The 27095-nt window shown below is 49.5% G+C and overlaps 1 protein-coding gene across 3 annotated transcripts in view; it reads left to right on the forward strand.

The window, feature by feature from the left end:
* Positions 1 to 4984: 4984 nt before the first annotated feature.
* Positions 4985 to 27095, forward strand: part of psda (pleckstrin and Sec7 domain containing a) — a 48814-nt gene continuing 26703 nt past the window's right edge. For 2 of the 3 annotated variants that reach the window (XM_085427672.1, XM_085427674.1), the window contains exons 1-9: positions 4985 to 5321; positions 7494 to 7664; positions 7758 to 8414; positions 15575 to 18073; positions 18481 to 18583; positions 20582 to 20856; positions 20934 to 21202; positions 22070 to 22304; positions 22384 to 22643. In XM_085427672.1, coding sequence (XP_085283798.1) covers positions 15743 to 18073; positions 18481 to 18583; positions 20582 to 20856; positions 20934 to 21202; positions 22070 to 22304; positions 22384 to 22643 — 3473 coding nt within the window. In that variant the 5' untranslated portion in view covers positions 4985 to 5321; positions 7494 to 7664; positions 7758 to 8414; positions 15575 to 15742. Of the gene's footprint in view, positions 5322 to 7493; positions 7665 to 7757; positions 8415 to 15574; positions 18074 to 18480; positions 18584 to 20581; positions 20857 to 20933; positions 21203 to 22069; positions 22305 to 22383; positions 22644 to 27095 lie in introns of those variants that run through there. The other variant, XM_085427673.1, reaches the window with a different exon arrangement.

Below are 27095 nucleotides of genomic sequence, written 5' to 3' on the forward strand. Positions count from 1 at the left end.
ACACATATCCAGAGGTGGGACCAAGTCATTGTTTTGCAAGTCTCAAGTAAGTCTCAAGTCTTTATCCTCAAGTCTCAAGTAATGTCAGGCAAGTCCGAGTCGAGTCTCAAGTCACTGGTGTAAAAGTCCAAGTAAAGTCACAAGTCTGAAATTTTGAATTTCAAGTCCTTTCGAGTCTTTAAAAAAAACGAAAAAATAATGTTGCAGTTATGCTAAATGTAAATATTAGACCATGTAATTTTTAAATCTGTGTTTTTCTCAACACATGACAAAATAGTGAACTTAGAAAATATACACAAATTGTGAAATTGCTCCTCTTTAAAATGCAGCTCAATTAAACCTAGCTCCAAGAATAATTTTCACCGACAGTTCTGAGATAAGCTGCATGTTATTCTTGGATGCGCTTGTAGGACTGGCTTTAAAATCGCATGACAAAAATATCATACATAAATAAATGATTTTTTTTTTTAAATATCATTTAAAAAAAACTGTATCACCAACGTAGCCTGGAAAACATTTGCTAGTTAGATGAAGTCAGCCATCTCATCGTAGCATATTTATATGCATATTTATAATCATACGGTTCTTGGAGTGAGTGTATACACTCATGAAGTTTAGTAACGTCAGGTCACTGCAACAAGCCCAGGTACAGTTTACCGACAGATGGGTGCAGGACCTTGAAATGCACCGTGTAGAAAGTAAAGACCATCGTATGTATCATAAGTTTACCAGTCTCACAAATTGTCGTCATAAATACACATTCATTAACCGTTTATTAATAGGACCTTTGAGCTCAACGGTAATTAATTAGCAGTGGAAATAATTTCTGGTTCATCACAGAAATGTAGCAGTGACAATAATACTGTATGTTGTAATCGTACTGGACAATTAGTGATACAAAAAACCTGTTTTACCCTGTGAATAAAAGTACATGTTTTTGTCAATGTACCATAATAACAGAAGCGAAACGCAATATTGTGTCAGGACAATTCACTATTTATGCACAATAAACAAAGGAGCATAGCGCGACAATTTCTGTTCAGCGCCAGACTTGCTTGTAACCTATATCACCAATTATGTTATGAAAATGACGCATTAACTACAACAGCAGACTGACCTGTGTGGAAATGCTTGGAGCAGACTAACCTGTGAGCTGGAGTGTTCTGGGACGTTATATTTGATCTTTGAATGGCTGCAATCCAGGCCATCCGTCGCCTCTTTGTTACTTCGGAAACATGGCTCGAACAATTTCTCTTCAACGAGGTAATCCGATAACAACCGATCTCTTTACCCGTCGGCTTCTCGTGGCTGTCATGCGACCGGCTATTGCAGTTAATAATACAACAGCTTCTTGACATTTTTGTGTTTCTTTTTATCGCTGTGTAACTGATTTTAATTGAAAGCCTGCGTGCGCTAGTACCGCTTGCCACGAGTTCCCAGAATCCTTTGCGGTTCTACCCGTGAATGACGTCACATTTTCAATCTCTATATAATATGCATGTTAAATTTTATATTTGGGGTAAAATATCAAGTCTTTTCAAGTAAACCGGTTCAAGTCCAATTCAAGTCCCAAGTCATTGGTGTAAAAGTCCAAGTCAAGTCACAAGTCTTAGAACATTTTTTCAAGTCAAGTCTAAAGTCATAAAATTAATGACTCGAGTCTGACTCGAGTCCAAGTCATGTGACTCGAGTCCACACCTCTGCACATATATATATATATATATATATATATATATATATATATATATATATATATATATATATATATACATAGCTGATCTACAATACGGCAGCAGTGATCAGTGAGATGCTTGGCTACAAGTTGAACAGCGACAAGGGGCAGTACCCTCCATGGAGAAGGAGGCTAGAGGGCAAGATCAAAGTAGCACGGAGGGAGGTTAGCCAACTAACGGAGTTGCAGAAAGGTGCGACAAAGAAGGTGCATAAGAAATACAGCAAGCTGTCCATACCTGAGGCCTTGGAAACTGCCAAGCAAAGACTCACAGCCTTGGCCAGCCGCTTGAGGAGGTACACCAGAGAGATAGAAGGCAGGAGAATAAACCAGCTGTTCTCCACAGAACCAGCAAAGGTGTACTCTCAGTGGCAAGGGAACAATAAGAGAACAGCACCACCAAGGCTGGAGACGGCGCAATACTGGAAGGGCATATGGGAGAAGGACGCAACCCATAACGGCAATGCTCAGTGGCTAGTGGATCTGAGGGCAGACCACAGCGACCTCCCTGAACAGGGTCCAGTAACCATCACAGTGGCAGATATCCAAGAAAGGGTCTCCAGTATGAAGAGTTGGACAGCACCAGGGCCCGACATGGTTCACGCCTACTGGCTAAAGAAGCTGACTGCACTCCACGAGCGTCTGGCAGCACAAATGAACCAGCTGCTAGTTAACGAGAGACACCCGGAATGGCTAACTGAAGGCCGGACGGTCCTGATCCCCAAGGACCCCAAGAAGGGACCGGTCCCCTCCAACTACCGACCAATAACCTGCCTCAGTACTACATGGAAGCTCCTGTCAGGCATCATATCGGCTAAGATGAACAGGCACATGGGTCAATACATGAGCGGGACACAGAAAGGAATTGGCAAGAATACCAGAGGCGCAAAACACCAGCTACTGGTAGACAGAACAGTCAGCCGAGACTGCAAGACCAGACTGACCAACCTGTGCACTGCCTGGATTGATTACAAGAAGGCCTATGACTCAATGCCCCACAGCTGGATACTGGAATGCCTAGAATTGTACAAGATCAATGGGACCCTAAGAGCCTTCATCAGGAACTCAATGGGGATGTGGCGTACAACACTAGAGGCCAACTCCAAGCCCATAGCACAAGTCACCATCAAGTGCGGGATCTACCAAGGAGATGCTCTGTCCCCACTGCTGTTCTGCATAGGCCTGAACCCCCTCAGTGAGATCATTAACAAGACTGGCTACGGATACCAACTACAGAACGGAGCAGTTGTCAGCCACCTCCTGTACATGGATGACATCAAGCTGTATGCCAAGAGTGAACGAGACATCGATTCACTGATCCACACTACCAGGCTATACAGCAATGACATTGGAATGTCGTTCGGACTGGAGAAGTGTAGTCGGATGGTAACAAAGAGAGGGAAGGTAGTCAGAAATGAGGGGATTGAACTACCAGAAGGAAACATTGCAGACATAGAGGACAGTTACAAGTACTTGGGGATCCCGCAGGCGAATGGGAACCATGAAGAGGCCGCTAGAAAAGCTGCAACCACCAAGTACCTGCAGAGGGTCAGGCAAGTCCTGAGGAGTCAGCTGAATGGTAAGAACAAGATCCGGGCCATCAACACGTACGCCCTGCCCGTGATCAGGTACCCTGCTGGGGTAATAGGCTGGCCAAAGGAGGAGATAGAAGCCACTGACATAAAGACAAGAAAGCTCCTTACCATGCATGGAGGGTTTCACCCCAAGTCCAGCACCCTGAGGCTGTACGCTAAGCGGAAGGAAGGGGGCCGGGGACTGGTGAGTGTCAGCACCACAGTCCAGGATGAGACAACGAACATCCAAGAATACATTGGGAAGATGGCCCCAACTGACCGAGTGCTCAGTGAATACCTCAGGCAGCAGAAACCCAAGAAAGAGGAGGGAGACGAGGAACCATCATGGAAGGACAGGCCCCTGCACGGTATGTACCACCGGCAGATAGAGGAGGTGGCTGATATCCAGAAATCCTACCAGTGGCTGGACAAAGCTGGACTGAAAGACAGCACAGAGGCACTAATCATGGCAGCACAAGAACAAGCTCTGAGCACAAGATCCATAGAGGCTGGGGTCTATCACACCAGGCAAGACCCCAGGTGCAGGCTGTGTAAAGATGCCCCAGAGACAATCCAGCACATAACAGCAGGGTGCAAGATGCTAGCAGGCAAGGCATACATGGAACGCCATAACCAAGTGGCCGGCATAGTGTACAGGAACATCTGTGCCGAGTATAACCTGGAAGTCCCGAGGTCAAAATGGGAGATGCCCCCAAGGGTGGTGGAGAATGACCGAGCTAAGATCCTGTGGGACTTCCAGATACAGACGGACAAAATGGTGGTGGCTAACCAACCGGACATAGTGGTGGTAGACAAACAGAAGAAGACGGCCATAGTGATCGATGTAGCGGTTCCGAATGACAGCAATATCAGGAAGAAGGAACACGAGAAGCTGGAGAAATACCAAGGGCTCAGAGAAGAGCTCGAGAGGATGTGGAGGGTGAAGGTAACGGTGGTCCCCGTGGTAATCGGAGCACTAGGTGCGGTGACTCCCAAGCTAGGCGAGTGGCTCCAGCAGATCCCGGGAACAACATCGGAGATCTCTGTCCAGAAGAGCGCAGTCCTGGGAACAGCTAAGATACTGCGCAGGACCCTCAAGCTCCCAGGCCTCTGGTAGAGGACCCGAGCTTGAAGGATAAACCGCCCGCAGGGGCGTGCTGGGTGTTTTATATATATATATATATATATATATATATATGCTGTACCAGATCATTACGTCATATCTGGAGAAAATAAAAAAAGTGAAATAGAGGAAATAGAGGCACTGCTGGGACACCTGAGCAGCGCTGTGTGACGTGGAAACAGGTTCAGGAACGTTATCCCAGTGGATCCCAGTGGATCCCAGGACACTAGGTTTCCGTTATGAATATGCTAACATACAAAGGTCTACCTGTCCCAGGTTTTTTTAGGAAACATTTTTATTATTAAAAGAAGTAATTTTAGAGGTGAAAGATAGGTGTATACAAAAACTTGTTTTTACATGAGACAAACGTCTGACAAATAATTTTAGGATTCATATTAAACAGAATAAAGAATAAAACATCCACAAGTCTAAAAGCAGCAGGATAAACACAGTTTATTCGAGCTTTTATTTTGAAAGTTAAGCGTACGCGTAATCGATTGTAGGCGTGTCTTCCGCTCGGGCCTGTCTGACGTAGCTCAACGACCCGTTACGTCACCAAAGATGCGGAAGTTGGAGTCACCGTGGAGAACGTAAACTAATGTCAAGCAAGCGCCTGAAAAAGCGAGCAAAGAGCGGCGGAAGCGCGAGAACAAGGAGCCGAGCGGACTCTTCACCTCCGGCTGGACTTTCACTGCTTCCGCCATGGAACCTAGTTCACTTAGCTAGCCGTTACAGTTACTACTCCCGCACTTCGCCGTTACATCTGTCGTTACAGACAGCGTTACCGTGAAATGGAGCGAGCGGGTGACCTGGAGTCCGCCGCGGTGCCGCCGAGCTGCTGCAGGGGTCTCTGAAAGCTGCAGACCCCGCTGCATCCCATCGTATCCCGGAGGTAAGTGGACTGCGTGCGAATCTCCTTTGAAAAATATGACATTTTGAGATGATTCCCTCATGAATGAAATTTAACAAGCGGGAGAACAAAGCTGGGGGTCTGCCCCCGGGGCAGCAGCACCTGCCCATTATTCCGGGGTACGTTTGACCCCACAAACAGTTTGCCATCAGTCACATTTCTACTTTTACAACCCTCCCCGCGCCTCTTCACAAGGATGGTCCACCCTGCCGAGCGGTGCCAACAGCGATGCCAGGCTCTTGGAAAAGTCGACATTTCAGATCATTCAGGGCTGCTGAGTCGATGAAGTGCATGCCGGACATGAAAATGTCTGCCTGTGATGTAAATGAAAGGTTTAGTATGACACGCAGGGATGTGAAGTGTGGATTTTACTGGGGGGAGTGGTAAAAACACACATTTCTGAAAGGAGTTTGGGCTGCTGCCGACAACAGCCGGAACCAGAGCTCTAAAAAAGCAGCAAAAACCGACCCTTTGTTCTTGAAAAGGCTTCTTGCTGTAAAACAAAGTCCCAGCGAGCATGTTTAAGTTGTGTGGATTAGATTTGAGGTCATTTAAAGAGAAACTGCAGCGGGTCCCCGTGTTTATTCGTGTGGATGTGGACAGGCGAACAGTGTTCAGGCTGTCAGTGCTCGCCTTGAAGCTGCTAACAAACCCAAACAGTGTTCGTGAAAGTGGAAGACTCGAACACGATGAGGTCATTTCTGAAGTTGTTGCGTGCTTCAGTCGTTGCTGCGTTTCATCCCTACAAACTGCACGAGTTATTTTCAGTTTCTCTTTGATGCTTCTCATTTCATCTCACAAATAAAAGCAGGAACTCTATCGCACGTTTCACGTCTTCACTTCAACGTGAAATTATTAGCTTAACGCTTTTTAAAGTAATCCAGCACACAGCAGGCCTCATCAAGATCACTGATATCAGGATAGAACAGCTCTGTGATTATTATTATTACACGGAGAGTTAGAAAGTCTTTAAGCAGAGGGGAGCAGAGAAAAGACCTCAGCCCGAACATCTCCAGCCTCATCCAGCTTCTTTCCCTTCAACAGATAAACTGAATTAATTTTAGAAGCGATTCTTGTATCCAAACATTTCATTTTACCTGTAAAAACCAGACGTGCATCTTCAGTATGACTTTATTCTGAAAGGTGAAGTTATGTAAAAATCTACAACTTTTAAAATGTTACATTTCTACTGATAGTTTTTTTTAAAGACTTATGAGGAAATAATAATGTTGTAAGTGACTTGTTGTGGCCCACAGGCAGTAATCTTAGGAGCCCACAGTGAGAATCACTGACCTAAGGTTGGATTTTTATTTTCACGAGAGTGAATTTATTGAAACAAGAGAACGTTTGGAGTGCAGGAGGTGTGGGACCTGACAGCTGACGAGGCACTAATGAGTCCACGGGACGATGACGGGGCTTAAAGGTACAGCAGCAGCGCGTCGTCAGCATAGCAGCGAATATCCTGTGTATCCTGGTCAGCAGTAGTCTAAGCACAGATGGCCTCCACGTGGCAGCCTGGTCAGGTGAACCACCTCAGCTGGGTCCTTCAGACGTGGAGGACTGAGCTGCACATCCTGTCTCCGCCCCTCAGAAGAAGCTCATTTCTGACACTTGCACCCGTCCTTCTGTCACCACCCTAAGCCCGTGGTCATAGATCAGGGTAGGAACGTGGTTCGACGAGTAGCCGGACAGCTTCGGCTTCACTCTCAGGTCATGGCTGTACGAGTCTGTCTGCTCAGCTGTTCCCTCACCCACGAGCAGAACCCAGAGATGCTCCCAAATAGGCAGCTGAGGACTCGGAGGTTCTCATTCTCATTACAGCTGCTTCGCATTGAGCTGCAAAACACCACAGAGCGAGGCAAGACCACCCAGCCAGAAACCATCCTGCACCTTTGTTTTAAGAATGCGGAGCGATAATAAACAAGTTCCTCTGAAAGTGAGCTCTTGGAGGACGCCGTGCTTTACAGGAGAAAATGATTACACTGCTGTCGGTCTAAGCGGAGGCAGAGACGATGCTCAGGTCTACAAGAACGAGCACTCAACACACACCGAACTCACTGATATCAGACAACAGGATCACTGTAGTGTGTCACGCAAAAGTAACTAATGCTGCAAAAACTCATGTTTAACTTATAATTGAACCTATAATTTCAGCTGTTACAAAAGACATCGGCACCTCAAGAAGGTTTCAGGAAACGGGAGATTAAAAATGATGAATGATAACAGGAAAAAACAAGTGTATATTTTTGTGAGTTTGGGATATTCTTCATCCTGAAACTGGATCCAGAGTGGAGCCGACCAGCACTCCCAGCAGCTGCGACACAGGTAAGAGGACCCGTGCAGCTTGGCTCAGATTATTTTGCAGCTGCGTATTGAGTGAATCTGTAACCTTCTGCTTGTTGCTCCTTTGTTTCCCAGCTGTCTCCGCGAGTAACGTCCTCGCCTCGTCTCTGGAGGGGGTCGGCAGGAGAGACTCAAACAGGCCACGAATGTATAAACGTACCAGCTTGATGTGTGTATGTGCTGAGAGCACGGCACGTGGTCACTGGGCTGTCAGAAGAGCGCCCCCTGTGGAGCAGCTGCAGTTTTCCCCTGCAGGTGTACGCTGATGTAACGCAAAGAGTGATGAGGTCACAGGCTGTGGGCCGGTCCCGCTGCAGTGACGTGTGACATCACAGTTTAATCAGCCTGTAATTCTGCACATTATCCTGATACTGGACACCCCCCGCTCCCCGTGCTCCCCCCACCTTTCCTAAGCTGCCATCTGTCACAGCTGCCCGTCATTGGCTGTGAAGGAGCCGGGTCTGCGGACGGCGGAGCGCCCGATTGGCTGGCAGACTGTCTGGAAGGAGGAGGGGTAGGCGGGGCGTCAGCTGATTACAGGAGATGGGAAGTAGAGGTGGAGGAAGACGAGGAAGAGGAGGAGCTGAGCGCAGTCTGTAAATCCACGATGAGCCGGCGCTGCTGCAGACAACAAGTGTTCAGAGAGGAAGAGGAGGCCGAAGGAGGATAAAACCAGCTGTAGCACGCAGAGAGGCGGGTTACCACGGCAACTGCCGCAGCGAGGACACACAGGTAAGGTTACAGCGGCAGGCGTGTGTGTGTACGTGTGGTTTTATGTGGTGGATTGAGCTGTGTGTGGTGGGAGGAGGAGGAGGGAATCCTATTAGCAGAGTCCAGGAAAAGAAGGACTAAGAGTGCTTATCACACACACACACACACACACACACACACACATACACACACACACACACATACACACACACACACACACACATACACACACACACACATACACACACACATACACACACACACACATACACACATACACACACACACACACACACACACACACACACACACACACATACACACACACACACACATACACACACACACACACACACATACACACACACACACACACACATACACACACACACACATACACACACACACACACATACACACACACACACACACACACACACACACACATACACACACACACACATACACACACATACACACATACACACATACACACACATACACACACACACACACATACACACACACACACACACACACACACACACACACACACACACACACACACACACATACACACACACACACACACACATACACACACACACACATACACACACACATACACACACACACACATACACACACATACACACATACACACATACACACACATACACACACACACACACATACACACACACACACACACACACACACACACACACACACACACACACACACACTCTGACAGCATGTCAGGTATCTCACACTCTTTATATCTCAGGTATGAAGTAATCTGACCTTTCACTGCAGTAAAACTTTGTAAAAATACTCTGAAACAAGTAAAAGTACTTCGTGGTTAACTCTGGGAGGAGAGCTCAGGGTGTCTGAACGCTCCACAAACAAAGGCAGTTTGTACCACAGCAGCATGTAAGACACGATTATTGAACGCTCTCATCCATGTAGAGTCCAAAAAATCATTTTAAAGGTCATATTTCAAGGAGCTGCTGCAGTTATCAGGAGACTTTACCTCCCAGCGGACAGAAGCTTCCTCGGTTGGTCGATTAGTTCGTGTAATCGTGAGACTTTGGTTTTAACAGGAAGGAAGAACAGCAGCTCAAAGCCTGGTGGCTTCAGACAGAGTTCACAAAGAATGAACTTCTGTGAACTTTAACATATAATAATGTGCAAGAGATTTATTAAGCTGCAAACAGACATGAACTGCACAATGCAGACACAAACAAGCTTTAGTGTGAGCAGCTGTCAGCTCTGTGAGGATCCTCAGGAAGACGTCTCCTCAGCTGAGGGCGGCTCTGCGGAGGCCCGTCCGTGACTGATGGTGTCCTGCTGTGTGGTGTCAGATCCAGGTGTGCTTTCTCTGCACTGACAGTGTGTTTGCATCGTTGTCATGCTGGAACAGGAAGCTGCTGTCAGTCAGATGTTCCCAGATGTTCCTGCGTGGTGGATCAGACTCTGTGATTCATCAGTTTATCAAAGATCTCCAACAGCTCTGACTGAGCTGCAGCTGAAACCATGACAGAGCCTCCACCCAGCTTCACAGATGGCTGCAGACTCCAGGTTGCCTTCATTAAGAACAGCTTCTCGATCAGCTGAAGGTCCAGATCATCTCTCAGGTCCTGTTCAGCTGCTGTCGAGTTTTTATGGCCTCCCACTTCCTCTTCTGTCCACTTTCCTCAGGGTTTTGAGGACACACTGACACCACGCTGAGATGTGCAGAGTTTCAGCTGACAGCTCTTTGGAATCACCGTGTTGGAGACAAAATCCTGTTTTCATGAGAAGCTGTGATATCGTTGGCATTTTTGACAGATTTGGTAAAGAAACTGGAACAGATGATGAGTTTGTGAGACAGGCTGATGCTAACTAACTGCACCTCTGCTCAGGTGTGTGGGATTCACTGTCATTCCTGTGAGAAAGCTCCCGTACAAGGACTGAACAGGAGAGGAAAAGCAGCCAATGTCCACAGAAGAACTTTAAGGAGCTTCAGGAAGCTCGAGAGCTGCTCAGCAGACCTGAGGGGTGGCTCAAGACTTTTGCACAGCTCTGTGTGGCACATTTGAACAGGCCTGGGAAACAAAGTCGTTTCCAGTCGTCTGGTTTAGAAACTATTGCTTGGCTGCTAAAAGTGTGGTTGGGGCCCCTTTGAGTGGCCGTTAGATAAAAGCGAGGGGGCGATAATAAAATCACCAAAACGGTTTGAAGGCAAAGTGAAACTAGCAGCAGTAATTATTCAAATATATGGAATCAGGAAGTCAAAGTTGGACCACGAACAGGTGAAACAGACAAATCCTTATCAATAATTATTGATCGGTGCACAGCAGCAGTTTAACACACGGCTGCAGTTAGAGAAGCAGAACAAAGTTGACCCCTGACCCTCGTCCTTTCCTCTCGGTTATCTCTGTGAGCGAGGATCGGCAGCGTCAGTGCAAGAGCGGCTGTAAACTGAGGTCAGAGTTCAGGAGCTGCTGCTGCTTTGTGTTTCCTCTGCAGCCAGACTTTTGTCAACGACAGCAGGAAGCAACGCTCGGAGCCTCTTTTACCTCCTCTGACCTTTGACCGGAGAGCTCAGGGTGAGGATCGCAGTCAGTGAGGAAGGACTCGCACGCGCTCGTGCTTCAAGTCGTTCCAGCTGAGAGCCGGCGACGTGTCGGGCGCTCGCAGCAGCTGCAGGAATTAAAGTCACGTTCTGCTTTTAATTGGCTGCAGATATAAAACTTTCCAGCTGCTAAATGCGAGCCAGGCGTCTGGAAAATGACTTCACAGAGACAGCAACAGTTTGCAGAGCTGCAGCTCACAGACCTTCTCAGTGACGCCGTCAGCGTGAGCGCCTCCTTCCATGCGTCGTTTGAACTTCAGTGTTTATGTCCTCTGAAGCACATGTGTGTCCAGGTCAGCGAGTCGGAGAACAGTGGGCTCCTCTCACTGTGACCACAAACCTGAAGCTCCGCCTCCTCAGAAAGTCTGTTAGTACATCTGCCTCACAGCAGCCACGTTATTGGCTGGATAAGATAAAAATTAGCTGAGGTGAAGCCGAATAGACGGCTGAGAGCTATGGCCGCCTGTGGTGCCGTCCACCTGTCAGTCAAAGAGGCCACGCCCCTAACAACACAGACTTTAATCCAGGTGAGCTATGAAAACATCCTCCCCTCGTACAGCTGTTATGAAGGAGGAAATGACCCACACACAGTCTGTGGATCAGGCTGTAAACATGTTTATGTCTGCTGTGAAGGTCTGTGGGGACGGACTCACTGCTGCCTCTGCTGGACCTCAGAGGAACTGCAGCTTTGGCACGAGTTGTGTACCTGTGATGATGTTGCTTATTAAAAGGAGCACCGCCCCCCTGGTCACACCTGTCCATGAAGCAGGTTTGGAGGGATGATCCAGTGTTTTTGTTCAGGACAGGAAGCTGATTGTCTTGAAGCTGCTGTAGTGCAGAGAGGAGGCTTCAGCTTGATTTCTGCTGAGAAGGAAAGAAAATCGGATTGGCTGCAGTTCTGGAAGAACTGTGATTTCTTCAGGTGGACGTTAGAGGAACTGCAGATTTCACAGCGAAACCCATCTCACCGGATTCGTCCGGTGCTGGAGGTGATGAAAGTGGACGTGACGGTGATGAGGACTGATGCGTGAGCAGCAGAGGAGTCAGATTCAATAAAGGCAGAGAGCTGCTTAGAGAGGTTTGGGGGGCGCTTAAGCAGCTCTCTGATGTTCCTCTGCAGGAAAGACAAAGCGCCCTTTGATCGCGCTCCGAAGCAAAAACCTGACACGGCGTCCTGTAGCAGGTTACATCACTCAGGTGTCAGGATTATTTGGAGCTGATGCTCGTTGTGAAGACGAGAGTAGCAGTTTGTTACCAGAAACGCCGTCGCAAAAAGGACGAACCGCCGATCAGATTGTTATTAATGTGTTGATCGTTGCAGCGCCGTCGCTTCTCTGTGGACGTGAACACGTCGGTGCAGAAACACGGGACCTGAGTATGACATAACCCGAGGGCAGCACTTACATCTGATTAAAGCACTGCTGGACCCTGTCAGCCTCAGATGCAGGTTTTACCCTCTGATAGCTGTAAATGCCGCTGATCACGCCACGGAGTCGCTCTCCTCGCTCTCCTCGCCCTAAAGCATCATTCCTGCTCTCCGTTCATCACAGAGCAACGTCTTCCTGCTCTACAGTTTGATGTGGATTTGATGAGTTTGTCCTGTTTTCCTGTTCGTGGTGAACGTGTTTTAATAATGATCGGAACGCTCAGTTTTTTTTCTACTCCTGGGTTTATATGATGTCATAGAGAGTGGGTATCTTGTATGGTCATCTCGGGACCAAAGGAGTCACCCACTGAGTTGGTAGCCATTGTGGAATTTCCACAGATTCATCTCAGAGGTCTGCAGGACATGAAAACTGCAGGTATAGATGTGATTAAAGTTCTCATTTTAAAAGGAGGCTTAAAAACACTCAGCTCCACTGATGGCTCCTCCCACCAGACCTCTGAGTGAACGCCATGGTAATTCTGACCGTGGACGCTTCTGTTCAGCCTGATTTAAGTAGCAGGCCACCGCTTTTATAAATCTCTGCTCTCAGACCTCCGGTTAGTGAGGGGCAGCCAGGAGAGGCGAGGAAGCACCGAGTTAAGACAAAGAAGGATTATTTTGAACCATGAATCATGCTAAGCTGCTGCGGTAGGAGCTAGAAACGAGCCGACAGGTCGCCTTGTTGTTTCTGAGAGGAGACGCGCACTGACTCGCATCTCAGCACCAACATCTGCTCCACATCCGCCGTGGCGCACGCTCTAAAGTTCACTCAGCAGAATAACAAAGTTCAGGTTCTTTGTTCTGGATCTACTCGAGATCAGGAGATCAGAGCAGCAACACTTTGTGTGTGTGTGTCATTTCCTCTGACAGAAACCAGCAAAACTGGTTTTTAAGCCGTTTCACACCCCCACACGTGCCAGCAAGGCGCACGATTGCAGGACGAACACGCACACGCGTGTGGAAGACGCTTGCAGGTGAACGCCGACGACACTGAAAGGGACCGAAATGACCTTTCGACCCTCTGCTCAGCACGTGTCACGCCTGATCAGCATCTCAAACGTCTCCTGTACGCCACTGTTTCCTGCAGCCTCTTGTGTTTTCATGTGACCTCTCCTCGTGATCTAAACTGCTGACCTACATCAGCGAGCAGCACAGAAGCTCAGATTTACTGTAAAATGTGGAACAGGCGAGCGGCGACGACACAGATAGGAGCTGTAAAAAGCCGAGAATAGAAGCACGAGCGGCCTCAGTGAGGTGGTTAAATGGAGCGTGATGGAAGGAGCGGGCTGTGTAAAACACGCCGGTCTGCGCAGACGTTCCTCCGGACACGCTCAGGAGGAGCGGTCACAGAGGTCACGGTGTGGCTGCCGACTCCTCACCTGAACACCCGTCAAGCTGCTTCTGCTCCTCCCTTTAACAGACGAGCTGAACTCACGTGTCAGTCGCAGCCTGCTCGCCCACGCGCTCCTGCCGCCCCGTTGGAGGACGGCCAAGGGCAAGAGAGCACATGTAGATACCAGAGAACTGAGAAGGGCAGCAGCTTGTCTTTCTCAGCTGATAATGAGCCACACTGCACAGCAAACACCTTCCTCACCCCTTTGATCGAAGGTTTCACTCCCAAGATCTCCCTGAGGCCACGCAGAGCCTCCTCACCCCTCAGCTCCTGTTTAGTCACAGTGACGTGCCGCACATCATCCTCACCGACCGACCAAACAAGTACATGTAAACTTTAAGACTTTGAGTTTTTCGCTCCAAACATTCAAACGCTCCTTCCTTCTACGATGAGCTCTGTGCATGAGCAGTAATCCTGTGACTGCTATAAACAGTTTATCACAGCGTTTTTCTTCTTCTAGATCTTTATGACATCGTACAGAGGGGATACCCCCATATGGTAATTTCAGAAGCCCCACCCATGTGCTGTTGAAACAGGGGGTGGGGGTTAAACGGCCTACTTCAGACAGAGGATTATCTGAGGAGCTGAATTATGGCAACGTATGATATAAAGAACCTCAAATCATGCAAAGCTGTTGTGGTCGAATCCACATTTGGTGCTTCTGTAACCAAATTGTGAGCCAGAACCTAGAACCCCTCCAAGGTTCCCCCAGAACCTCCTGAAGGACTGAAACCATGAGCGTTTGGCGACGGTCTCCCTCGGAGTCGGCCTGGTGCACCCTGGAGGAGAGGAGCTGTTGTTTTGACAGCGTTGCTTTCATTTTTCTGTCCCTGAGGTTCGTGCTAGATAAAACCTCCTGTTGTGTTGCTCTCTGCTGGGTCTCCTCTTTGTGGGCCCGGCGTTCTTTGAAAAATGCATTTTAATCTCAAGGAAATGCTTTTAAAATAAAGTTTAAATATATATTTTTTAAAAAAGAAGTGTGAGCGTTATCAGAGAATTTCCCGCTCTGAGTTTTTTCCTGACATTGTCTGAAATTCACTCGTTCTCATCCAGTTTCCACACATTCACCTTCCTAACCCACACTGTGGGGCTGGACTCTGCTTCTGATGACTAAAACATGAGGTGTTTGGTTTCTAGCAGTGAACCAGTCTGAGGACACTGTGACCTAAATACAGGATTGGGTGAGAACTGATGAAGCGTGAGGTCAAACATGATCATCAGCCTGAAGCTGTGCAGTTAGTGGGGTGGAAAACGTCTTTCTGTCACACTTTACATGCAAATTTCATGTGGTACAGTCGAAACCATATGATTGGTAGCTTCTAGTGACATCTGCAACTGTTATAGTTACATAATAACTACTTCCTGTTGATGATGATCATTCTGCGATGCTCAAAGCATTCACCCAGGAAAAGCCTCAAATTCAGTTTGTTTGTACTTTCTTGGTTTGGAAAAGATCTTTTTTTTCAGTCTCCAAGTTTTAGGAATGCTAGGTGTCTTTAACCTCTTAACATCCACTTTGTTGCTGTGGACCAATCCAGACTTGGAGCTAAGGGTTCGGCTTATGCCTAAACAAAACCCAACCCTGCAGAGGTTGGCCTAGTGGGTGAAGTGGATGATTTGATATCTTGAGGAAATGGAAGGTTTAAAACAGCAAAGCTTAAATGATCAAACCTTTATGGATTCAACCCTTGTAGAGGATAAACTGGAATATTAACTTTGAACTCTGTCTGTGTTTCTTGCTGCAGGTCGAAGAGAAGATGTGCAGCTGCAGGATGGAACTGGTACCCCAGTCCTGCCCCTCACCAAAGACTAGATGAATTCTGTGCTGGACACCAACAAGTCTAAGGACCTTTTGGACTTGTAGCACAGGTCCACAGCAGGGAACTCTGGAGCGTTTTAAAGGAAGGGCAGATATGTCCCAGGCCGGTAAGGTCCTCCACCTGTACGTCGAGGTGAGGTCTGTTGCTGAGGAGGAAGGTAAGGTGCCGGGCCGAGGAGATGATGGTTCCAGTCATCTGATGCTTCAATGTCCAGATGTTCTCCCTCACTCTCAGAGGAGCTCTGCCTACTCCAGCCGGAACCCCAGTCCGGATCTCTCTCCGATACAGCACCACATGGGGGGCGAGAACCACAGCTTGCCTCTCTCAAAGACCTCCTCCAGGCAGTCGGTCAACTTCCGGTCGAACGCCCAGCTTCAAGAAGATGCACTGCATGACAGGTTTGGGCAGTTACTTGAAGTCCTTACACCGGGAATGACCGTTCCACGCCACCACGGCTCACTTGGACACATCTGTTCCTCAGACATGGATCCCCACCAGAGGAGGGTGTTTATCTCACCATCATCAACATCCTCTGGGAGGCTGACTGTGCCCTCCACACCAGTCAGCGGTCGCAGGTACTGCAAGGTCCCAGGGGTGGAGGGCAATGAGGGGAGGAAATCCGTGGTGTCGTTTAGCTACATAGAGAAAGCAAACGTGCACAACACGGCCGCCCGCCGAAATTCTCTGTCTCATAATGAGCCGGACAGTCCTTTCAAGGAAATGGGAAGCAGGAAGGTGCTGCCCGCTCACCTTCGGAAGAGGCTCAGCGATCCAATGTCGTACAATGGTTACCTGTCACAGAGCCACACCTGCCCGGCTCAGAGTCCAGCCCCACGGGACTCACTTTACCTGCAGAGAGCTAACCTGGACTCAGTGGCCAGAGGTGCCACCTACAGGGCCCTTGAGGAGTTTGGATCTCCAGAGCTTATGCGCAGATTTGGAGGTCACCGATTTGAGAACAGCAGCCCCTCCCTGCCTCGGCATTATCAGCCTTCTCGCTGCCAGTCCTGGGGGGGCTCACCTGACCTGCCCCGCAGCACCCTCACCCTGCCGTGCAAGACCCAGCTCATGGAACTGGACAGGACCCTCTCCCGTAGTCCAGTGAACGGATTACCCAGAAGTCCTGCCTCCAACCATCTGTGTGCCCACACTAGCTGCTGGTCTTACTCTGCAGATCCAGCTGCTAAACTGCACTCCAATGGCCCGACTCAGAGCAAACCCAGGCCGTGGATGGGAGACGAGAGCCCTAGACACTCAAGTAAATTTCACCCACCGTTACCTGCAGGGAGGCCCACAGACATCCAGCATGAGGTTCAAACTAACGTATTACCTGCCAGCACTTCCTGCACACCTGGGACCTCTCATCACAGCGCCCATAATGCTAACACTACCAACACCAGCCAAAAAGCCACAGACGGGATAGACAGCAGCTCAAGCAATAAACTGAATTTAACCAGCAGGAGTCCCTACAGGTTGTCACGCTGCAGCAGAGCGAGTGACGCAGCCAGCGATGTCAGCGGCAGGAGGAGTGCCTCCCCATCCTCAAACCTCGATGTGGCTTCTAAGTTAGCTCTGGAGGCCAGCAGACTTTCCAGCATTTTTGCAGAGAGACGAACTCCGACTCCTCCTGAGTCTTTTCGGCCCGAGAGTCCCAAGACTGCACGGAAAGAATCACAACCGTACTCCGCCCTTTATGGACAGAGCTCCCCTGAGCTTTTACAGGTGGATCCCTGGAACCACAGCCGGAAAACTGACAAGGAAGTACCTCACACTAAACCAGGACGAATCTCCCCAGTCTCGTCACAGAAAGGCCTCTCCTCACCAGCATCGCCAGCCATGCCTGCTAGATTGTACCGTGCAGCTGCCTCTCAGTCACCTGAACTGGACCCACGGCAGAAACGGAGCGCATCACCTACTAAGGACATGTCCTCCCTGCACCGCTACCAGCCGCCACAGTACACCGGAGACCACAGGTCACCTGGCGTGGAGCGAAGACAGTACGATTACCTGTCTGAGAGATCACCCAGAGACAGCCCTGAAATCACCAGGAAACCTGTCTCCAGACCGACCGTGGAAGCTTTGCCTGTGAGCTGGACCTCCAGGCAGCAGGAGTGGATGGAGGACAGGCGCGAACTCAAAGAAAACTACCGTCAGGCACCTCCCAGAGTTTACGTTTCACACAAAGACGAGAGTCGTGAAAAGGATGGGGGCGATAAAGGGGTGAAGACATCGGGGCAGGAGCAGCAGAGGCTGGGTGTGGGCGTGACCAAGGATCAGACAGAGGACGTCCAGGACCACAGCGGCGGTGCCGGGCCGTCCTCTCACAGCTCCAGTGGAGTGACGGGGAGCCTGAGGGACAGTCTGTCCCCGGAGACCTCGAGCCAGTCGAGCCACGATACGGCAGACGGTGGCTCCGGGATGCAGGTCGGATGGATGGGAGGGGGAGGAGGGTGTGGTTGTGTAAGAGGAGGTCATCAAGTAGAGTGTGTGTTGAGTCAGTGAGCTCCAGTAAGTCGTCATCTTCACCTCGACTGCAATAAATCGATAATGAAAGCAAAGTAAAACTGCAGCTTTCACTTTGATTCAGCGACTTGTCTTTGTTTCCATCGCGCACGTTTCCTCCCGCTGTGCTGAAACAGGACCGGCCTAACGTTTACATAATGATGATTTTTGCTTTAGACTGTCACAGCAATTAAAGCACAAAAGCTTCTGCACCAGCTCAAACTCTGCTTCTCTTTAATGTGTCAGCGAACGGCACGTATCCAACGCACCGCTGCTTCCTTCCCGTGTTTATAAACACATGTAAACATGCTACTTCCTGTCCGTTTCAGTCAGACGTCGGATCAGCAACAGCTCTGTCCTCCAGGTCGCAGAAGATCGCCCAGGCCAAGTGGGAGTTCCTGTTCGGAAGCCAGAAGAGCCGCTGCAGTAAAGGTGCGGTAGGCAGTTCCTACATGACCTTTGACCTCAGGTCCTACACCGTGGACCAAATCCGCATAAACTCTATCAGAAAGAAGCCGCTTCTGTCCATGTTGGGTCCAGACTCTGTTTCTCAGTATGGACGTGTTTATGTCAGCAGACACACATTATTATAAACTCTAACATCTGTAAATGTCAGATTAATTTTATTGCGTCCAGTCGTAGGACGACACACGACGCTCCACCAATGCATTCTTAGATTTCAATAATTCACTCAGTCAGCTAATTTCATGTCTCAGTTTCTCAGAGTGTAAACTGAAATATTAAACAGGTGGGAGCATGAGCACTGACACCTGGATGGGTTAAAACAGTAGTGTTGTTGGAGGTCACCTGCTGAGTGACGGTGTTGGTGGGCTTTCTGAAGCAGGCGGGGCGTCTGCAGGTAAATACCAGTGTTGATGGCGGCTCTTTACTAATGACTGTTTATGAAGCGCAGACATGTGCAGCAGGTGTGTGTTTCTGGCATCACACTGTAAATGTTACAGCATATATAATTTAACAGCAGCCCTTAAGTGAAGCCACACCCACCTCTTCGTAGATACCACAGCAGGTAAATACGACCTTACAGGCTTTGTGTTCTTCCAACCGTCTGACAGCACCGATGCTGGGACTGCTCGTAGTGGTGCAGCAGCAGCAACAGTGTGCTGATGACCCGGAGTCTGTTTGCAGCAGGTTAAAGGGCCGTTCTGTCTTTTCTCTGCTGCTGTGGAGTAAACACGGAGCTCCCGGAGTTCCCAGCGTCTTCTAAGCCAATTAGCCGAAGCTGCAGCTTAACGTAAGCTCAGAGGGGTTTTACAGAGAGTACAACTGTGCTCACAGGTGCTGCTACACATCACCGCTTCCTGTTCTGTACGTTCTCACTTAAAACCGGGCGTCAGCCCTAAACGACACAGAACCGAGTCTTAAAGTTTGCGCTGGCGTGCTCTGAGCTGCAGCTCCGATCGTGTCGGTGTAACTCTGAGCTCAGAGGTCTTCTGTCCTGTTTGTCCAACAGGTCGTTGTAGACAGTTTGATATTGATAAAGTCAAGTCTCAACATGGAACACAGCTTATCTGGAGTCCTTCTGTGTATAAACTGATCTAATTTGTTTGCACTCGTACGTTTCTGTAGTGAAATATCAGAAACGGGTCCAAATCCAGGGTTTTAGTGCTGGTTCCTCTGTGTTAAACTTTATTCACACCATGATCCATCAAAGTTTCACGAGGATATCTGCTGGACTCAAACAGCTTATCCTTCACCACCGATCGAGGAGCGCAGGAGCAACCCTGGGTTTTTTAACCATTACAGCCATCCAACAGGCGCATCATTAGGAACAGCTACTTTTAACACTACTGATATTTACTCTGGACTCTGAGTTAACTTCAATAATTACTTCCTCCAAACCATCAACGTGTCTTTTAGACCCCATTCCTACAAAGCTGCTCAAAGACGTCCTGCCATTAATTAATGCTTCAGCCTTAAATACCAACCTATCTCTAATAATCAGCTATGTACCACAGGCCTTCAAGCTGGCTGCAGTTACACCTTTACTCAAAAAGCATCTCTAGACCCAGCAGTCTTAGCTAATTACAGGCCAATCTCCAACCAGATCTCTGCCTCTTTTAAACAGCATGTCTGTATCCTGTAACCGGGTTGAGTTGAGCAAAGGACGACCGGATGCAGAACCTCGTTCTGAGGTTACATCCAGTTAAAACGCCGTTTTTCCTTCCCGCTGTCGCTAAGTGTTTGCTCACATGGCGTTGTTGATTGTTGGGGTTTCTCTGTGTTATTGCAGGTCAGTACTTTGCAATATGAACACCTTGAAGTTGCCTCTAAGATTTGGTAATAAACTAGAATTGGATAAAAATAACAGAAAACTGGGGACCAATCAGAGTTTAGCTTCAACACTTCGTAGGACCTGTTTTGTGCTCTTTGACACTTGGCGTTATGAACATCTGCTTTTTCCTCCCGTAGACGCTCCGTCCACGACGCCTCCGACCAGCAGCTCGCCCAGTCCCACCCCACCCTCTTCCCTCCATCTGAAACCAGCCAATCAGAGGAGGGGGCGGGAAACCGAGGGACAAAAGCTGTCTCATCACGAGGTCCAGCAGATCGAGGTGGAACTGGTGACCGCCGACCCTCGAGGCTCCTCCCCCAAGACTGGCATCATCCGGCGAACCCTCAAATACTCGGAGACGGACCTGGACGCCGTGCCTCTGCGCTGCTACCGTGAGACCGACCTGGACGAGGTGCGTGCGCCTCCACCTGTTTGCATCTCACCTGGTTCCTTTTAAAATACGTTATCATCATCTCTCGTATGGTGTAGGTAATGCGGGCGGAGGCAGCCGAGGAGGCGGACTCGGCCTTCGGGAGTAACCGCAGTGTCCTCGGAAACTCCAATTTTAACCCCGCTGACCCCTCCCCAAAATCTCGCCCAGGTGGAAGGAAGGAGGTTGATGGGGAGGAGGAGGAAGACGAGGAAGATGAGGAAGAAGGAGGAGTGGTGAGCTGGGCCAGCGTCAGGATGCAGGGAGACCGACAGAGACAGAAAGCCATGAAGGAGGAGGAGGAGGTGCTCAGCCTGCTGCTGAAGGGGTGAGAGGGCGAGGAAAGGGGCTGCGGGGGAGGGGGGGTGAGCTTTAGTGAAGCAGCTTGTTTCATAGTCGAGCTGTTAGAGTAACTGATTACTCAAAGACTTGGCGATGTAAGCTCAGATTGTTGTTTTCAGGCTTGTTTGCATCGAGCTCATTTATACCACAAACCCTCGAAGCTTTACTGAACTCTGCTTTTCTCTCTTCTGCAGCCGCTGCATCGCTTTTACTCCAGTCTGCTGTCTGTTTGCACACGGCTGCATTTACCTGTACAAATATGCACGTTTTCTGTTTATTGGCTGCGTTATAAACTTTATAAACTACGACTTTCATCAGGGTTTCTGCTCATGTTCAAAGCTCCGCCCTGCCTGCGTGAATAATCACACGAGACGCTGCTACACAGAAATGAAGGATTTATTATCCGACAACCACAAAAGTTGTGTTCAGCTGTAAATCCTGGAAGAAGCTTTTCTCCTGTCAGATTAAACATAACAGTAAAGTCCTGACTTCCTGTATCTTACTTTTCTGGCCTATGACAGGCCACGTTTTAAAATGTCACGCAGTGGGCCGTTTCTGGCCCGCAGGCCGTCTATTTGACCCCCCTGCTTTATATTCAGAGCTGCAGCTGAGGAAGAAGGGCTGCCTGTGTAGGAGGCAGTCGTCTCTCCTGCTTCTTTCATCCTCTTTAACGCACATGCGTGTAAACTGAGAGGCCGTGTGCAGGCTTTTCCTCCTCAGATTCCTCCCGCTCGGCTTTTTAAACTTTTCTTTGATCCCAGTTGGGTCTGATGAGGAGACTCGGCGTGAGCGTCTGAAAGCCAGGATTAAACACGCAGTCAGGCTTTAACACGGTTTAACTCTTCTTCCTCAGGTCGCCCGAGTCCTCCGACAGCCACGGGGGCCTCAAGTCTCCAATCTCCATCGGCAGCCCCCGCCGACCTTCCGACAGCAACCTGGACTCCTTCAGCCGCCACTTCGAGAGCATCATGGAGTCCCACCGGGCCAAGGGCACGTCGTACAGCAGCCTGGACAGCGTGGACCTGCTGACCTCGGGATCCACGTCCGTATTCACCTTCGACCTCCCCACCCTCACGCCAGAGATCCAGGTAGGACGCAGAAAGGAGGAGGCGGGTCGCGGCTTCCTGTGCGCAGCAGGACATAACGCTGTCTCGTCTGTGTGTTCAGAGTCAGATCTGCGAGAGCGCCAAGCAGATTATCGAGCTCAGCTTCGCCCCGCTGGCCCATCCGGACCCGTCCGCCGCCTCTGAAACGTCTCGCTCCGAACTTGCACTCTGCGCCTCGGGGGCGGGGCTCCGAGGAGGCTCCAAGGACGACGGCGGCCCTCCGGTCAGGTCCAAGTCGGAGAGAGAGTCGTGGCGTCGCTCCATCCTCAAAGACGGCTTCAGGAAGGCGAGCTCGACACCAGCGCTCCACAGCAGCATCAGGTGAGTCGGAGCGCTCGCTCGTTCTGCGGCCGACCAGACGAGGAGACGAGCTCCTGGTTAGTGTGTGTGTGTGTGTGTGTGTGTGTGTGTGTGTGTGTGTGTGTGTGTGTTGTAGCACTTTCTGGATGCTGTGCAAACGTGATCTGCAGATTAAAGTGATGAGAGCTGAAAACTGCTGCAGGGACTCAGATCAGCCACAAGGTGGCAGCACAGCTCTGTGTGTGTGTGTGTGTGTGTGTGTGTGTGTGTGTGTGTGTGTGTGTGTGTGTGTGTGTGTGTGTGTCATACAGATGGAGAGTGCAGACATTTGCTTGGCTCTGTTTGGCGCTTTGCTGAGTCGGGACATTTTTCCGTTTCTTTTTTTAACCCTCTGGCTCTGCAGCTGTTTTTAACCTCGTTTTATTTTCCTCCAGTTAATCCTCAGATTAAAAGCCTAAAAAACCAGCAGCAGCTTTCAGCCTCGTTCACCTCACGCACTTCACTTAATGAGGCACGAGGTGAGCTGAACTAAACTATGAATTTAAGTTTGATGGCCGAGTCGTGGTTGTTGAGAAATAGTCGATTTGTGTTATTGGCGGCTCGTGTTTCTGTGTTGAACCTCGGCTCAGCTTCGTACAAACATCATGAAACCGTCATTTTAAAGTCGTGTAACAGCCATCTGAGCAGCTGGAAACACTTTTCAGGCTTTTTGCATTAAATTTCTTAAGTTTCAGTTTGTTTTATATGAATTTTCACAGTCAGACGTATGAGGTCACAAAATAAGAAATATTGAGACAGAGACAGTAAATATCACCAAACATGAGGGACATCAAATGTTTCATTAAATAAACAAAATCCCCAAACGTCTCACGCACCACCGCCCTGAGATCATGCTAAATCAGCTGAAAAATCATCCTCTCGATAAAGCTCGCTGCAGAGCGAGCTCACAGCTCGATAGCAACAAAGAAACAGGAAGTCAGTGGCTATTTTGTGATATTATTAAAGGATAACGTGTGGCGTGATTGCTCAGGTCACCTGACAGCAGCGGCTCGACTCAGCGCTGCAGCTGCTTTTCCTCTGGTTGCTGCTGCCTGCAGGGGTGATGGTTGAACTTCTGTCCATGCAGCATGCAACACGCACAGCTCGACCCGACTGAGTCGCAGGCTGACTGCAGGCTGCTCCCACAGGACGATGAGCGACACGTTTCCACGGCGCTCTCCTTTGCTCCGTGCTCTGCGTGGAGAACAAAGATGGCGTATTTGATGCTCGCCGAGCGGTTTTGGTTGCACATCCTCTCGTGCTCCACTTCCAGCTTTATACGGTTACTTTCCTTTAAACCAAACCACGGCGGTCACATGACGCGGGTCCCATCAGCTGATGGAGTGTGGTCAGCTGAAGCGTGTCCCGCTGCATCCATTGTGTTGCAGCAGTGCATCCCTCTAAACCAGTTCAGCACTTGATGCATTAAACTCATCCTGACAGCTGATGTTTCATTTGTTTATCAGGATGATTAATAAGGCAAAAACAAACAGATTTGATTAGACCAGCATCACCTGCCTCCACCACCTCCTGTCCCAGCATGCTTCTCTGTTACACCGCCCCTCTGCACGGCCTCCTTCACTGCTCCCTCTTCTCCTCCCTCCTCCCTCCTCTGCACATGCTCAGACAGTCTCAGCCTCTGTGGCTCTGAGCGGTCTGAACATCTGAACACCTTCATCTTTAAACCTTCTCGTTCTCTCTTTGTCTCGCTTCCACCGACTTTCCTTCATCTTCTCTCCAGAGCACGCCTCCACCTCTCCAGGCTCTCCTCCGCCCGCTCTCGCTGCAGATCGCAGTGTTGTCTGCAGACTCCTGCCTGACGTCACCTGTCAGTCTGTTCGTCAGCGCTGCAGACAGGAAGGAGCTCAGAGCAGATCCCTGATGTAATCCCACCCCCACCTGTCACTCCTGCTCCACACCTCGGTCCTCGTGTCCTGCACCACCCTCACGTACTTCCTCTCTCTGCAGCCAATCATCTGCTTCCTCCTGACCTTAAACATCACATGTTACCGTCACGTTTGCTTTAATTACAACTTACCAAAATACAACATCTGACTGTTGCCGTGTCCGTACCCGCATCGTTGCAGCTCACTCTAATTTTGCAGATTTCCTGCAGATCTTCACAGTTTCACACGTTCACCTGCTTTGGGCTGCTTGAACCACTCATTTTACTTTTTAACAAATGATAAAACATTTCATTTCCTGCTCAGTTTATTTTGACTAAGCGTCATTTGCAGTTGCTGTTTGTGTTGGCTGCAGCACGGCTGTTAAATTGAACCGTTAGTTCTATTTTTCTCCAGATTAGTTGAGCTAATCTGCCCACGTGCAGCTCGGCTCCTGAAGGATTACGACCTGGAGCGTTTGTATTCCTGCTCGGGCTCCAGCGGAGTGCAGGATAACAGCATTCAGGTGGAAATGAGCAGAATATGGATTTAAATTCTGGGGCGGGATAAAATCGGGTAGCTCGCTCCCGCCCGTTGTTGGCTTCAGCGGAAGAATTCGTACGTTTTCTTGCTTTCGTGTTGTTGAAACGTCGCTCTGCTCACGAACACGTTCAAACATCTGAGGAGTAAAATGGAAACAGCCGGCCTGCTGCTGGGAGCTTTCCCAGCATGAGCTGGAGGAGCTCGCCGTTTTCCTTCTTGGCCTCGCGCCACGGCTTCTGCTGGGTGTGGACGAATTCAGACGCAGTCAAAAACTTTATTGTTCTCAGCAGAAACTCACATCGCGCTGCAGCGAGCGAGGAATTCAGACTTGGACATGAAAACAGGATCACGGCCGAAGCTTCGTATCCTTGTCCCCGCTCATCGAGTCCAGGCGCCTTCACGCTCACATGCGCGAAGGACCTCTGTGCGTCGTATCCTAAGAGGACATGATGCATTCCAGCACTACAGCCCCCGCCCCCCTGCCCCCCGCCATAAATCTAATCCTAATCTGCAGCTTCAAACAGCCTCATGTGGGAGGTCTGTCCTCACAGGGATAGGTGTAAAAACACACACACACACACACACACACACACACACACACACACACACACACACATCAGCCTATAGATGGAAATTCCAGATGGGTTCAGGAAGGGTGGAAGTAAAGACCTCCCACTCCTGTCTGAAAACTAGAAACAGTCTGAAATGTTTTCAGTAAAGCTTCCTCCTCCTCCTCCTCCTCCTCGATGTCATTCATGTGGATGTTTTCCATCTGTTGTTTGTGTGTTCAGACCTTTGACCTCTGACCTGCTTCCCCTCGGTTCGTGGTGATGCTTCTGCCGTGGAGCTACGTCCCTTGCTGTTACTGTGAGCTGAAACACATTCGTGTGCGGCTGTAAATACTCTGAGTTGTGTGTCTTCAGATGGATTCTGATAACCGTGGTGCAGAGCGGCGGCTGCACGCTCTTTTCAACGACTCTACGATCAACTTTCAGCTGGAAGGTTTAAAGATGTGATGTGGGTCGAGCGCAGCAGCAGGCTGTGCACAGATGTAGCCTCACAGTGTGACCTGCTGTTTAAACACTTCCACCAATCAGAGCCGTCGCTGTTTCGGTTTGTGTGCAGTGTAGTCGTGTTTCTGCGACGTTGTGAATAAAACGTTGAAGCGAGGCTGACGTGGTGCAGACGAGTGATGGTTACAGGGTCGTGGCTCATATTGAAGATGTGTGAGCAGCGTTTGGACGAGGTGTAGCTTCTGGCCCCGCCCCGCCGAGCTCTGCATGAGTGACACACACACTGTACCCCTGTATGTGTGTGTATATAAATGCTGTACTGAGTTCAGTTTAATGAGTAAATTCTGAATTTATCTTATTCATGTGAACATTAAAGACAAGTTGCTGCTCGCACTCAGCTGAAATCCTCATGTTCCAAGTTTCTCCTTAAGCTTTCAGTCACGTTCATGCGGCGCCTCGATGAGGCTGAAGTTTATCGAGCCGCTGAAAACTTCCAGGATGGTGAGACGAGACAAAGAGAGGAAGAGGGGAAGGAGAGGACAGAGGGGGGAGGGCGAGGAGCCGAGGAGGAGGAGGGGCGTCCTGGGTCAAATGGGGGAGGAAGCGCATACCTCCTTCCCCTCAGTGCTGGAAAATAAGCCAGCTGATGGACGAGAGAGGCAGCACGAGGAGACGGGCCAGCGGAGAGGAGAAAGAGGGAAAGTTGTGAAGAGGAGCCGCGCCGAGGTTTCAAAAGTGTGGAAGAAAGAAGAGGAGGACTGGAAGCAGACGGATCAGAGAGGAGGCGCTGCTGCTGGAGGATTTCCTTACCGAGGCGCCGAATGAAGGGGAGAACTGGGAGCAGATGATGTCATAGCTTAATGATGTCATCAGATTAACGTGTGGGTGACGTCGCTCCGTTTCCCTCGACAACAGCTCGGCGTGGTTCGGAGGCGTCGATGTGGATGTTGTTTGATCGACGGCTGCTCTCTCACAGGCTCTGTGTGAGAGTGGGC

This window comes from Rhamphochromis longiceps, linkage group LG13 (genome assembly GCF_057381845.1).
Source record: "Rhamphochromis longiceps isolate RC_006_pf linkage group LG13, R_longiceps_female_GT1.1, whole genome shotgun sequence".
Lineage (NCBI taxonomy): Eukaryota > Metazoa > Chordata > Actinopteri > Cichliformes > Cichlidae > Rhamphochromis > Rhamphochromis longiceps.